Source organism: Archocentrus centrarchus, unplaced genomic scaffold (assembly GCF_007364275.1).
Source record: "Archocentrus centrarchus isolate MPI-CPG fArcCen1 unplaced genomic scaffold, fArcCen1 scaffold_40_ctg1, whole genome shotgun sequence".
Lineage (NCBI taxonomy): Eukaryota > Metazoa > Chordata > Actinopteri > Cichliformes > Cichlidae > Archocentrus > Archocentrus centrarchus.
Genome location: NW_022060266.1, coordinates 1,291,136 through 1,305,161, shown reverse-complemented (window position 1 = coordinate 1,305,161; position 14,026 = coordinate 1,291,136). Strand labels below are relative to the sequence as shown.

The window sequence follows — 14,026 nt, the reverse complement described above, 5'->3', positions numbered from 1 at the left end:
AATAAGGAGAACTTTACATGTCATTGAACATCCATCCATCCTCTTATCCTGGTCAGGGTCACAGGGGGCTGGAGCCTATCCCAGCTGCCATAGGGCGAGAGGCAGGGTACACCTGTACAGGTCACCAGCCTCACACAGAGAGACAGACAACCATTCACAGCTATGGGCAATTTAGACACACCAGCTAACCTAACCCCAGTAACTGCATGTGTTTGGACTGTGGGAGGACGCCCACACAGACACAGAGAGAACATGCAGACTCCACACAGAGAGGGCCAAGGTGGGTTCAAACCCAGACCTTCTAGCTGTGAGGCAACAGTGCTAACCACTGTGCCACCGTGCTGTCATTGAACATATTAATAGTGTCTGTCTAGCCTTAATAAGTCTGCATTTCTATTCCAAGTCCTTAAGAAACATGAAATTCAGCTGAGATGGAGACACAGTAAAGATCACCCAGTTTACATCAAAACTGTGGTGTGTTTAATTTCAGTTAGAAGAATTACTCAGATGACTCCACTAAAGACAGACAATACCAGATAAATAACTGCATTGTGTACAGGAATAAAAGCTGTTCGTGACTTTTTAGGAGATTTAACAAAACTATACATTATGCAGCCAGGACTACTTCAGGTATTTATAATTATGGACAGTAAAGAGAACAGCCTAATGTAAATATAGACAGAAATGATGTCATTGAATCACAGCAGAAATCTGCAGTTTAACAAAATATAGACTGAATTATACCAGCAACTAATCAAGAGAGCAACAGCACGCTGTGCACAAGTCAATGGGTAAAAGAGCTAGGTGTGAATATAGATAATAAATAAAGTTTGGATACACCAATCAAAAAGACAGAAAATCTCAGAAGCTGTGTGTGTGTGTGTGTGTGTGTGTGTGTGTGTGTGTGTGTGTGTGTGTGTGTGTGTGTGTGTGTGTGTGTGTGTGTGTGTGTGTGTGTGTGTGTGTCCTCTCCCATCAGAGTGTTGCAGCATGGACAGCTGATGATCTGCTGCTGCCAGCCTGAGAGCCATTGAGACTCTGTAGACACTTGAATGGATGAGGGGGAAGTTTTGGACTGCTGCATCTTGGAGTTGTGGCCTGCGGTGTTGTGTGTCTGTGTGTCTGGGTGTCACAACACAGAGCTGTCGGACTCATCCACTGAGAGCAGAGCTGGCCTGGTGAGGCCAGACTCCAGGACCTCTGACCTCTGACCCACCTTCTCCTCCTCTCTGGACCCTTTACGTAGAACCACACAGGACCAGCCACCTCCTGATCTATTATGAAAAGCATTATTTATTCCTGAGTAGTTCACTGAGTAGTGTAGGTGCGTGGTGGAGGGTGTGTGCTTTCAGTCTTCTGTCAGAGCTGCTCACAGGAAGAAACTCTGTCGCTTCCTGAACCTTCTATGAGACTCTACCTGCAGGAGTTGAAGTCCCACTTGAAGAGAATCTTCTAACTGCTAGAGTTTGTTTGTTTTTGGTTTTATTGTTTGGTTTTTAATGCAGAGTACATTTTATGGCTTGTCTCCTTTGTGCTTTCCTGCTTCAATCCAGAGACAGAATTGTATTTAATGAGCATGTTGCGTAAGATTGCACAGTTTGATGGCTAACTCATGTTTTACACTCCCAGTATGTCCTGTTCAAATGTGCTGAGTGGTTCGCCACCTTGTGAGGGCGTGAAGCAGCTGATGTGTGATGTAGTTTTCCCAGCATTACCTGTGAGCCCTCACCTTTGACCTGTGGATTATGGTGTGTAGTTTCCTTTGTGCTGCCGTCAGTTTCTTTTTGATTTGCTCTTCTGTCTTCACTCTTTCTTCTGTTTCAGCTGCAGCCTGTTGCCATCTCTCCACCATACGAACAGTCTTTAGTTGTTCTCTCTTTGAAGTGTCATTTATTGTGTTGTCTGATTTCTTACAGCACCCAGGATGAGCTGTGATCACAGTTCAGTGCAGGGCTTTTGGGAGTGAACCCTTTGACACTATCAGAATTTCAGCACTGAATCTTCATCAATAGTGGTTTGATCTTCTGCAGGCAAACACAATCTGACTGAACTAAAACTGTTGGGCGGTCTTTATTGAACACACTAACGGCTCAGTGCAGGCTGGAGAGACGGGGCCACCTCTTGGAGGTCCTTTAGCAGCACAGACTGCAGCAGGAGCTGCTGCTTTCCTGGAGCCGCTAATCACACAGTTGACATTTGGTTTATTCCTCCTGCAAACATTTCCTGGCTTTGGCCCATTGTGTTGTTGCTCCTCTCAGCCTCTCCTACATTTCTGCTCATGCACTGCTGCGCTGACTTTCACCTGCAGAGCAGGGTGGCTGTGGTCCCGCAGGTAGCGGGGGGGTCATCTATAAATAGAAAGGCTTCTCCTCTGGTCCACACGTCAGGGTGTCCTTGGGCGAGCTACAGACCCACAGACAGTTGTTGGTGCATCATCAGAGTGTGTGCGTGATAGAAAGGTGAATGTGGTTTGTAGTAAGAAGCATTTAGAGTAGGTAAAGCTTCAGTGCAGCGGGCTCTGACGGGGCACACCTAAACCAGCTTTTGGGGAGCTTTGTGTGTTTTTACCCGGAACAGAGAACAGTCACATGGTCACCTGCAAACTTCAGATTTCTACCATGTTTTGGGGGGAGCACTGGTTTCCTTTCTGCTGGCCTTCCATTAATATAATAATTACTCCAACTGGACACATGGACACAGATTCCAGTGAGTTGTAGAGACTTCTTCAGGAATTCTGCTCTTGTTTTTGGGTTCTTCATGTGATCATTCCAGAATTTCCCACTCATGGAGAACAGTGACAGTCCTGACTTTCCTTCATTTGTCTTTCTTATTGTGGATGATGAACAGGTCTTCAGAGATGTATCTGGGACTTTTCGAGCTCCGTACATCTATGGACTGCTGTTATACACTATTTATACAAACCCAGTGTTCAGCACTTGTTTTTAATGGCATTTCCTGACTCCAGTAGCTTTTGCTGAAGTCAGAGCACAGAGGTTCACCTCTTTTTTTATGTGGGATTACTCAGTGTGTTCAGTAAAGACCTAAAAATGCAGTTCTTATTGATTTAGTCAGAAAGGCAATATTTTGTCGCCTTTATGTCTCAGAAGATTATCTTTAATATCATGTGAAACATTGTATCGCTATGGCTTAAAGGAAAATTTAATACTCAGATACATATTAGTAGGATCCATTCATAAATACATGAAATTTGCTTAAGATAAAAATAACTGACAGTGGCAGCCTGATCCTGTATGTTCAGTACATCAGTGGTGAGCTAAGGTAACACAGTAACAAAATGATGGAATGTCTTTAGTGTGCAACATGAAGCTACTCTGAATTCCCATGTTTCCTGTCGCGGGGTTAAGTCTTCCATGACATGTTGTTCTGTGTAGTATGTGCTGTGTAGTTGTATGTTGTAATGAGGCTGTGTACAGGTGTGTCAGGGTTCCCACGTCTCGCTTTCGCTCATTTAGACGTCCACACTGAGTGTTCTGACTGCACTGCTGTTCAGACATAAGGAGGCAACTTTATATCAACATCTGCTGATAACAGAAATTCAGTTTGAGATCCACAAACTAAGGTGCAGCTAAAATAACATTTTAATGTGCAGATTGATTTTTTTAATCCAAACCGCTTTTTATACAATCTGTTTCTAAGTTTATTTAAATCATTTGTAGTTGTGAACAATAATTGCAAGACTGTGGGAATCCTGTTTATCTGCCCAGATCGGACCGTAGCCATCACCAGCTCAGCTGCTCCATCACACAACACAGCAGCTGTGTCAGTCCCAGTGGAGCGCTCTGAGCTCCTGCTGCTGTGGCCCCGTCAGCTTCTTTATTTGGATCATTTCAGGCTTCTCTTCTTTTCTCCTCTCCACCGAAGAAGCCAAAGTAGTAACTGTGTTTGCTTGCAGGCAGTTTTTTGCCTGAAACCATTTTACATTTTAAATGTGTTATTACAAAGTGATTGTACTATTCAGTATAGTTCTGTAGGAGAATTGTTATGTGTGCATATTTTAAATAAAGCATTCAGGGTTTTAAAAAAAAAAAAAGGTTATAGTGTTCATCCTCCTTTACATGATGGGACACGTTTCTACCTGGGAACGGCGTGAAGCCCTTTAGATCTGCACACACTCCTGCTTGTATCCAGTGACAGTTTGGTTTAATAATTAAAACAGATCTACTAAAGTTAAACTGTCCCAGTGGTACTGTCAGACCACCAGCATTACTGTTTACATTGGTTCTTAGGAAGAAATCAATGAATTGTGATCAGTTAGTTTGAAGATATTTTATGTGGAGAAATTAGGATATTTTCAGTTGTCTGTCAGTTCAGACTACATATGGAACACAAAGCAGATGTCACTCAGAAGTAGCATTGCTTTTGAGAGAGTTTTCTATGTAAGCTGTATTTACCTGATAAATGTTATTGACAGGTATGAGAAATGGACTTCACCACTGTAATGAAATCAGCAACACCTGTGTTTCAATTCTCACAAGTAAGAGAGTGATTAATGACTGGGGGTGGCTGTAGCTCAGTGATAGAACAGCTCACCTGCTAATTGTAAGGTCGATGGTTCGAACCCCGAATGTTAGATCTGAGGCACATCAAAGAACGAGTGTGAATGGCGTGTTGTATAAAGGCCTTGGAGCGCTCAGGTAGAACAGTGCTGCATAAGACCCGGCCCATTTAAAGCTTACAAATAATCTTTCCAATAAAACTGATATGCTGAATCTACATATCTGTACTTGTGAGTTTCTCTGACATTTCCCAAATAATATTACTTTAGTTCCACTTAAATTTTATGATAGTTTGTTCCTAACAGACCACTTTTTTAAACTGGACATTCCGAAGTGATCACATCCAGCAGTTCTTTTAGATCCCCCACAGAACAAAAGATATTTGTTTTATTTGCAAATAATACTACTTTTAATGTATCAGATACTTTATAAATGTCATTTATATAAATAGTGAATAGTTTTGCACCCAGTACAGAACCCTGGGGGACGCCACATACAATGTCCAGCCACGATGAGGAATATTCTCCTGCCAGTTTCCTATAGCATTTGTAATCTCCTCTGTTGCTTAAAGGGTTAAATTAATGCTTGTGATGTTGCGCTGTTCAATCTGGATTCATACTTTATCTGAGAATACTTTATCTGAGGATTTGTCTAGTTGTTTATTGAACAGTTTTTATAGGATAAATATCAAATAAACAATGCATATTAAAGTGAATGAATTTCTATTTTTAAATGAAAATATAATATGCAGATAAATAAACATGGCCTCTGTCCAAATGACTTCAAATTAAATCAAAAAGATTTTTCTGTCCAAAACAGCTGAAACGTTTCCAGATGATTCAGTTCATGCAGAGGTTTATTATTCAGAATGAACGCTGATATTAATGTGAGGAAACAAACAGGAGCCATCGTAGCTGCTCCTATTGAACTTCACTCGTTAGCTAACATCACTGAAATGGTGGCGCTCAGCAAACATCATCCATGAGAGCTTGTTTCTGACAGGTAACAGAAACATACCTGTACAAACATTAACAGGTATCAGCGACGCACTGACGTACCATCCAGAGCTGACGTCACAGCTCCAGGGTTTTGGCAAAAACCCATTTGCATATCCTGTAATACCAGTTTTTAATGTTTTTATGTCCAAAAAGATAAAAAAACAACATTTGCTTCTTTTGCACTCATGTGACAGGCAAAGGAATTGTTTCCACTCTGCAGCCATTTCTCAGAAACCCTTTTTTTTTGTTTGCTACAATTTCTTTAAATCAACTGTCTTTTAATTACTGAGGATATCTTATTATGAATATCTTATTTAGAGCATATATGTATGAAGATCACTTGTCTGTCATCACTTTTCTTTGGCAATTTTGTCCAACAAATTGAGTACTATTCATAACAATGCCTAATGTGTATGTTGTAGTGTCTGTAACAGTGAATGACATACATCACAGGCTTATATGCAACACATTAATACGCATAAATGTTTGATATGTTTTCCTTAATTTTCAGATTTAAAAATACATGATTTTAAAAGTACAAATATTCAGATTACTGATATTCAGTAAAGTTTCATTTATTAGTGTGTACTTATATTCAGTGAAAATTACACATTTGATGTGGAACATCCATTATGCCAAGATAATATCCAAACTGTTGTTCTGAAAATACACATCTGCCAATTTTCCCAGAACAAAATGAGTTTACAGGGATGAACGGCTGGAGTTGTGTCTGTGACTGGAAAAAAGAATCCACTGTTCTCTTCAAAGCTGCATATCTTTATTAATCATGAACACGTCACAAACTTTTACACCTTATTCACAAGATGATAAAGTTGCAGAACCAATCATAAAAAGGAGCAAATACCAGAGCTGATTGTGGCCAATAATGCAAAGCTTTTGACTGTGGCCGACCCGAACTGCATAACAAAGATGCCAAGCTGCAGCCGTCCTGGTTCCCCCAGCTGCTGCTCCAGCTGCTGCTCATCGTAACACAAAGCAAGGCTGTGCTGTTTTTACCTGGGGCAAGAACTGTGCACGCTCCTCTTTAGGGAATGAAGTGTGGAAATGTGTGGGAATATCACACAGTAAAAATGTATTGATTAAACAACAGTGTGAGACTGCACTTCAGTTCTAACCAACACCAGAGACAGGAAGAGCAGTGATTGTCATTCAGAGTGGAGCAGCACATCACCGCAACAGACCAAAGGGTCTTATACTGAGAGATGACTGTGTGTGTCTGTGTGTGCAGCAGTAATGAGGTGCCATGCTGTGTGTCTGACTGTATGCAGACAAAGTCTCAGAACTGGATTAGTTATCAACTCCATCACAGATCTCTGAGGTCAACATTCCCTTTGGAAAACTTGGTAAATGTGTGTTTGCTGCACAGTGTAGGGATGTGAGGAATGAAGGTGCAGCAGTGTGAAGCTCTGCTGCACCCAGAAAGAACAGCACAGGTGAGGGCACACATGCACAAGCTGGGGGCTAAAATACATCAGCTTCCACTGTTACCTACTGCTGCAGAGGAACTAATGAACAAATATATCTGCATGTGATTCAGATTGTTGGATATTCAAAGGATTGAACATAATCCTATTCAAAAACACTGAATCTAATTATGTCTCAACATAAAACCAGGAATTCCAAACAACATATGAACATTTATTGAACAAAAAGCAGCCAATCAGAGACTCAGAGCCCTGAGTGAGCTAAATCAGAAACATCGTGTTAATGGGAGCTGCCGCCCACACGGGTCAAGATGCAGGAGGCAGGTCAAATATGGGCATCACACACTGATGCTCAGCAGGCACTAAACCTCAAAGTAGCTCCAACTAACTGTGTCCTTGAACCCACTGCTCTGATAAAGTCTTTACATGTGGCATAAACAACACAATTCCCAGGATCAACGGATCCTGGGAATTGTGTTGTCATTACATGGATGTTATCACGTTGGCACACAACATCTACCAGCTACGCCTTGTTTAAATAAACTCTTCTCAAGTATATACAGTATGAATGTGAAGCCAAAACAGGGATCCGAGCAAGAGGTGACTGCTTTGATTCAGTCTAATTTCTTCAAGCGCTTCCTTTACTGTGTTAGCAGCTGCTGTGTTCCCAGACCTTTCGAAGTCCCGAGAGCAGACTTTTAGCAAAGCAGCAAAGTGTTAAATACTCATGAGGCTAAAACTAGTTCATTATCAGGAGGACTTGGAAACATCTTTCTTAGTTTGCCTGAGAAAGATGCTGGAGAAAACTGGTGATCTAAGATCTTACTGAGCAAATGTCTAATGGCTGTCGAGGTTGAAATGACTCATTCTTAACCAGAGCCTGAAAGCTTTCACAATAAAATACTGTGGTTTCTGCTGGAGGTTATGTCCTGATGAAGGTGTAGTGCTGAAAGGTTAAATATTAACCATAGATTGTGTCAAACTCTGGAATTCAATACAAAAAAATCTGATGGTGCAGGTTTGTCTCTGCTGTTCTGAGACATGTGATGCATACAGGACAGGAGCACAGAACCTGGAGGGGAGGGGGGGAGGAGGGGGGCGTCAAACCCTGGAGTCTGGAATTTGGCAGCTGAAGGCAAAGGCTTGTTCCGGGCTCAGTCATTAATCAAAGCCAGGATCATGCTGGAAAACAAGAGTGGACACATAAGTGCTGATACAAACAGCTAACACAGCCCTGGGCCTGTCAGTGAAGTGCGCTTGTGTCACCTGTACAAGTAGATGAAGAAGCAGAGCAGATGGTAGCCCAGTTTGATCATGGCCTCCTTCATGTGTGATTTGAGCAGGCCTCGGTTGTGGATCTCAGTTGGGTCAAACACTCCCATATTTCCCATCGGAACCTTCACGTACCTGCAGGGCAAAAAACGGACAAGATGATGGACCCGGGAGTCTCAAAGCATCGTGAGTAGTAAACGAGCCCACGGGTGACATGCAGGAAATCTTCAGGGCACATTTCCTGTTAGGATGTCTGCTGTGTCCACGTTATGATAAAACTGGGTTTTAGAGACTTGGGAACATGAGGACAAAGAGCTTTTGTCACTTTACAGACAATTAATTTGTCACTCTGTAACAGTTTGCTTACTGCTGAAGCAATTTAAATATATAGGTGTCTATAATTACTTTCTAGCCAATGGGGACTTTTATTTTGGTAAGAAATTACATTTCCTTGGCTTTCTAGAGTGATGACGTAAATAAACCTAACAGACTGTTTCAGTGAAGAGGGAACTGAGCCAGAAGGCAAAGCTTTCAATTTATCAGCTCACCATTTCTCACCCTTGTTCATAATCAGGATTTCTGAGCAGTGACACAGAGAATGAGAGTACAGGTAACTTCTAAACCTGGATCACTGCACTGGGAGCCCACACTCAATCTTCCAGATCACGTAAGGAGTTAAGAGATCAGGTGGGAGATCAGGTGGGAGCTCAGTGTTGGCGGTCCGTGGACATTTTTCCAGAGTACCTGATGATGCATTTATAATTTCTGTAACTAAAGTTGTTCTCCAACAGGTCAATACTCACACCACCCAGCAGGTAACGGTTTTCAGCTACTTCTGGCTCTTAAAGTCGTGATATAGTGGTGTGAAAAAAAGCTCTCACAGAGACTGTATGGGCATACCTGTAAAGGTTCCAGGCTGCTACAGGCAGGTTGAGCAGGAAGATGAACCAGTGCATGGAGACCAACATGAGCATAGTGGAGAGACACTGGCCAACCATCTCTGGAATTACCCACTAAATATCAAACAAGGATCTAAATTAACAAATCAGAACTCTGAACACCAAAAAAGCTTTTTATAAAGTCAGTTATTAAAAAAATAAGAAGCAATCACAATTTCATAACTGATGTAACGTTAAAACAGCATCAATCACTGCAACTATCACTGAGAAAGACTTACTTTGTTCAGCTTGGAGCAGCAGGCTCTAGCATTAATGTAGTCACATTCTAGATCAGACAGGGTGATAATCTACATGTCAGGTTAAGGTATCACTGGCTGATGGGCTGGATGTGGCTCCTAACCATGACGGTCAGGTGCGTTCCTTTAGCAGGGGTTTCATTTCAGTTCGAGGCTCACAAACAGCAGGAAAACCACTGCCTACTAACCAACACCTACAAATACTTTAAAGAAGTTCAAGAACATATTTAATAAACCATCCATCTGGGAAACTTGAGTGCAATCTCAGGGTTTCACATGATCAGAAATGTCACCGTGGCGAGCAGCGGCTAGCACCCACATTAAATCACAGCTGCTGGCATGCGCAGGAGTTGGTGTCATGTCTCTATTTGGTGTCTCTGAAACAGTCCACGCATTTTCATACCTCTGCTCCACTCTTACACAAGGGTTTGTCTCAACGTCGTCCACCCTAGCCTGTCTGTGACGCTAATAACAAGGCGGCTAACAAGCTAGTTAGGTGCTATTATTATTGTGCTATTATAAAGATAAGGCTCCAGAGAACTAACCAGCCAGCTAACTGATTTGGCACAGATGTTTAACATCCCCCAGAGACACACAAACGAAAAGGATACAAAGTAAACGGAGAGAAAAATCAGCGCACAACAGTCCACAAGCGACAGAATGAACACTGCCGCTTCCATTTTTCTTCATCCGCAGCTAAATTGTTTTCATTTCCGGCCAGTTGCCGCTCGATATGGTGACAGTTTCAGTGTAGCGCTGCCATCTAGCGGACTGGGGTAGATTGCAACGCCAAGGTAACTGGACCCAAGCCCTTCCAGCCTCAGAGGTTAGTATCTTTGAAGCTTGGCATTGAGTTGCCTACAGCACTCCATCCAAAATCAGTACGAATGTTGTCCTTTCCTGCTAACACTGCCTGGGTGTTAGTGCTCTGGGACACTTAAAGCCAATTAATAGTCCAACATCACAGGACAGCAGGGGGGGGCCACCTTGTGGGCCATAGATCTTACGTGAGGCCATCGTCTTGCAGTTTCATGAGTGGGTATGTTATCACAGTTACCTGGAATGCAGTCTTTTGTATATGCAGGAAGGAGATCAATGTGGACACCTGATGTGAAGCCTCTCACGCTGAGTCCAGACACCCTTGTACATTTCATTGGTGGTAAGTTTAACTTTGAGTCTAATGAGCTGTTCTCTAGATGGATCAGTGGCACCCACACAGGAACCTTCATGGAGGCCCTCTCTGGTGGCACTGAGCCTCATGGCTGCCGAGGATTTGAAAGCGGGCTGACCGTTGCTGTTTGTTTTTCTCCTTGTTCATGAGCTTTGTAATTATGGAGACAGGTGGGGTGTCTTCCCTTGCATACATCACGGGGCGGCGATGATGGGATTCTTTGGTGCTGGCCTGGTCTGAGACACCTGTAGTGTCGTTTGTCTTCCTTGACATGCTTCCTTTTACACTTTAAAGGCAGCTCTCTGAAGTCTGGGCATCTGGGTAATGGATGTTTGTCATTTTTGCACCACACATATGGCAGTTTTACTTGTTACTGTTTACAGCTGTCTGGATGCTGAAAACATCTGCTTTATTTCCTTTTAATTCCTTTGCACCTCTCCTTTGATTGAACCAGTCAGATGTGTGAAGTGCATGTAATAAAGTGACTGGACTGTATGCTCTCTGTGATTCTAGAGATACAAAGTTACTGTCTCTGAGGGTTACTGTGACCCGGAGGTGCCAATGTGAAGCCAGCCAGCATCAGCTTCTGGTTTCCTTCACAATCCTTTAATATGTCTCTGCTTTCATGTGGGGCATCGTTTGTAAGCAGGCGTTCAGGAAATCGCAGAATGCTCTTAGCCCCTCTGCATCTCTGGAGAGTTTGTCTCTGAATGCATGCTGTATGACAAAGGGCCGGCCATGTCTTTCATCCTGTTTACTCCATGCATCTCTGTATGCCTCTTCACCATTTCTGAAAAGGTTCCCTCAAAGCATTTCTGACCTGTGCCGCTAACACATTTCTTTAAATAACACAGTTTGTCAGCTGAGGATATATTCTGCCGATGACAGACTGGAGTCAGGCTCTCTATTCATTGAACTGGGTTGCCACTAAACACTGCAGGAGGTGGAATTGTATTTGTTGCAATGCTCTCTTGAATTGCTTGGGCCAGATAGGAAATGTCAGTAGGTGGTGTCAGTGTGTCAGCGCGTGGAGGCTGAATGTCTGCAAATGCATTGAAAGTGTCTGGCTGTATGTGCTCGTTCTCCTGTTTGATTTCCTGATCTCGAGCTGCTTCCATCCTCTTCCAGCTTGTAAATGCTCGAGGTGTGCTCGCTACCTTTTACGCTGCACTTCCATTAATCTGATGTTTTCTTTTAGTTTTGTTTCCCCCTGTGTTGCCTTGTGTTGTGCTTCCTTTGCAGCGAGCTCTGCAGCTGCTTCTTGCAACTAAGCTTGATTCAGAATGATGACTAGCTCGTGACAGAGGGGCAGACCCATTTACAGAGTGGGCATACCTGAGGGCTAATAGCTGATGAAGATGGTACCATGCTTGCTCTTCATTAAACTCTCCATTTATCATTGTTAAACACTCCAGTATTATTTTTACAATGTCCTTTGTCACAGCCTCACATGCCTCAATTTTTCTTCTAAGCTCAGTAGATGGTGTGACTCTTTCTTTTATTATTTGTTCAATAATAACTGCCCTTCATCATGTGGTTATCCCAGCTGGGCTTTGATCAAATCAGTGAAGATGCACAGGAAACAGGGACCAACCAGGAGCACTGAGAATGATGAGAGGATCCACAATGTTATCCCGATGTGGCAGGTTTGTGAGAGAAACTCTGGAGAATTTTCTCCAAGCAGGACACCCCAGTATACTTCAGACCCAGTCACAATCTAAGGCAGAAACCAGTTCATCCCAAAGACAAACCCCCCAAACACAAGATCAGCAGTGTAGTGTCTGCTGTCCAGTGCAGTGCAGAGTACTCAGACCTCTACACTGGAGAAACCAAACAGCCTCTTCACAAACGCACAACATAGAAGAGCCACAACAACAGGACAAGACTCAGCTGTACATCTGCACCTGAAGATAGATAGATAGATAGATAGATAGATAGATAGATAGATAGATAGATAGATAGATAGATAGATAGATAGATAGATAGATAGATAGATAGATAGATAGATAGATAGATAGATAGATAGATAGATAGATAGATAGATAGATAGATACTTTATTGATCCCACAAGGGAAATTATTGTGTTACAACAGCTAGAAAATAGTACAATCTACAATAAATAACAAGTGAGAGTAGACGTGCAGCAGGAGTGCAAACCTACACATATACAACAGTGATAAAAACCAACTAAATAAAATATATACATGTAGGTAAAGAAGAGCAGGACTGACATTGTGCATTAATAATTTGCATTGATAAATAATATGTACAGTATGAATCTGAAAGACAGCTGCAAGAAGACATGACAGCTGGGACCCCCCCCCCCGAATAAAATGTAACAAAATCTACACTAAAATATACTATATACCAGGAACCAAAGTGATTGGTAGATGACCTGCTCTAGCTCCTGAGACATCAGTGGAAGAGTATTTGCACAGTTGTTCATTTGTGTGCTGTTTTAGCATCACACAACCTTTCCAGTCCTTTGGTGCTCCTGTGAAAGGTGTTAATATATCAAAAAGGCCATCCAAATTAAAATATGTATTAAATAAATCAAGTTATTAAATCAATAAATCTGAGTTGTGAAATTTGATTCATTCCGGTTGTACTATTCTCAACTAAATCTATAATTCAGCTTGCTGTCTCTTTCTTTCTTTTCTTTTTTCACTCTTAAGTGTTATATTGCAATACTTTTGTAAAGTATCGAAGAATTTTTGGAAATGGAGATGCTATTTGTCATGTGTGAGCGGTGTGGTGAGCAGGGTGGACCCAAAAGCAGAACTGTGAATGCAGGACTAAATGAAAATGATGACTTTATTAAAGAAAATCCCAAAATAAACACAAAACCAGGAGCATCAGTGCAAAACGTAACCACAGGAACCCAGTGACCAGTACAAACCACACCTCCATGATGGAGGACACAACAGAGAACAGAAGAAACACACGGGCTTAAATACAGAGAGGAGGTAATAATGGGAGAAAGGAAACAGCTGAACACAGGGCACAGGTGAACAGAATCTAATTCAACAGGGGAAGCAAAACTAAACACGACACACAGGAAACACCGGACTGTCAAACTAAAACAGGAAGTAAACAAAGACACAAACGCAGACTAAACAGACAAGAGGCCAGGAACTGACAAAACACTGAACACCGAGACGTGGGAAGACAAGAAAAGGATACAAAACCAACTCAAAACCATAACAAACTGAAGAGCCACGTGAAAGAAACCAAATAAACATAATCAGAGATATTACAAAACAACCAAAAATGATACAAGACACCAGGCCATTGGCCCAGGATCGGGACACTATTGAGAAGAGATCATATGTTGATTAGGTCTCCCTTTTAACCAAAAGTAACTCTTGACATTTATGCCCCCAATTAGATTAGATTAGATTAGATTAGATTAGATTAGATTAGATTAG

At 42.1% G+C, this 14,026-nt stretch overlaps 2 protein-coding genes across 2 annotated transcripts in view; one reads left to right on the top strand and one right to left on the bottom strand.

Moving 5' to 3' along the window:
• wdr26a (WD repeat domain 26a) overlaps positions 1 to 4,698 on the top strand; it is a 43,661-nt gene extending 38,963 nt beyond the window's left edge. Inside the window, exon 14 of the mRNA XM_030724658.1 lies at positions 980 to 4,698. Coding sequence (XP_030580518.1) covers positions 980 to 1,002 — 23 coding nt within the window. The 3' untranslated portion in view covers positions 1,003 to 4,698. The remainder of the gene's footprint in view (positions 1 to 979) is intronic.
• A 1,581-nt stretch (positions 4,699 to 6,279) lies between these two features.
• Positions 6,280 to 10,163, bottom strand: cnih4 (cornichon family member 4). The gene is made up of 5 exons (XM_030724723.1): positions 10,039 to 10,163; positions 9,410 to 9,478; positions 9,133 to 9,245; positions 8,227 to 8,367; positions 6,280 to 8,142 (listed from the first exon to the last, which is right to left on the bottom strand). Exons 1-5 carry the CDS (start codon positions 10,105 to 10,107, stop codon positions 8,115 to 8,117), a joined length of 420 nt encoding a protein of 139 aa, XP_030580583.1. The 5' UTR covers positions 10,108 to 10,163; the 3' UTR covers positions 6,280 to 8,114.
• Between the last annotated feature and the right edge of the window lie 3,863 nt (positions 10,164 to 14,026).

Coding starts and splice junctions, on each gene's coding strand:
- cnih4 (XM_030724723.1), bottom strand. CDS start 10,107: ATGGAAGCGGCAGTGTTCATTCTGTCGCTTGTGGACTGTTGTGCGCTG. Junction 9,479..10,038: donor TTTTTCTCTCCGTTTACTTT/GTATCCTTTTCG, acceptor CCTGACATGTAG/ATTATCACCCTGTCTGATCT. Junction 8,368..9,132: donor GCAGCCTGGAACCTTTACAG/GTATGCCCATAC, acceptor TTTGCCCTGCAG/GTACGTGAAGGTTCCGATGG.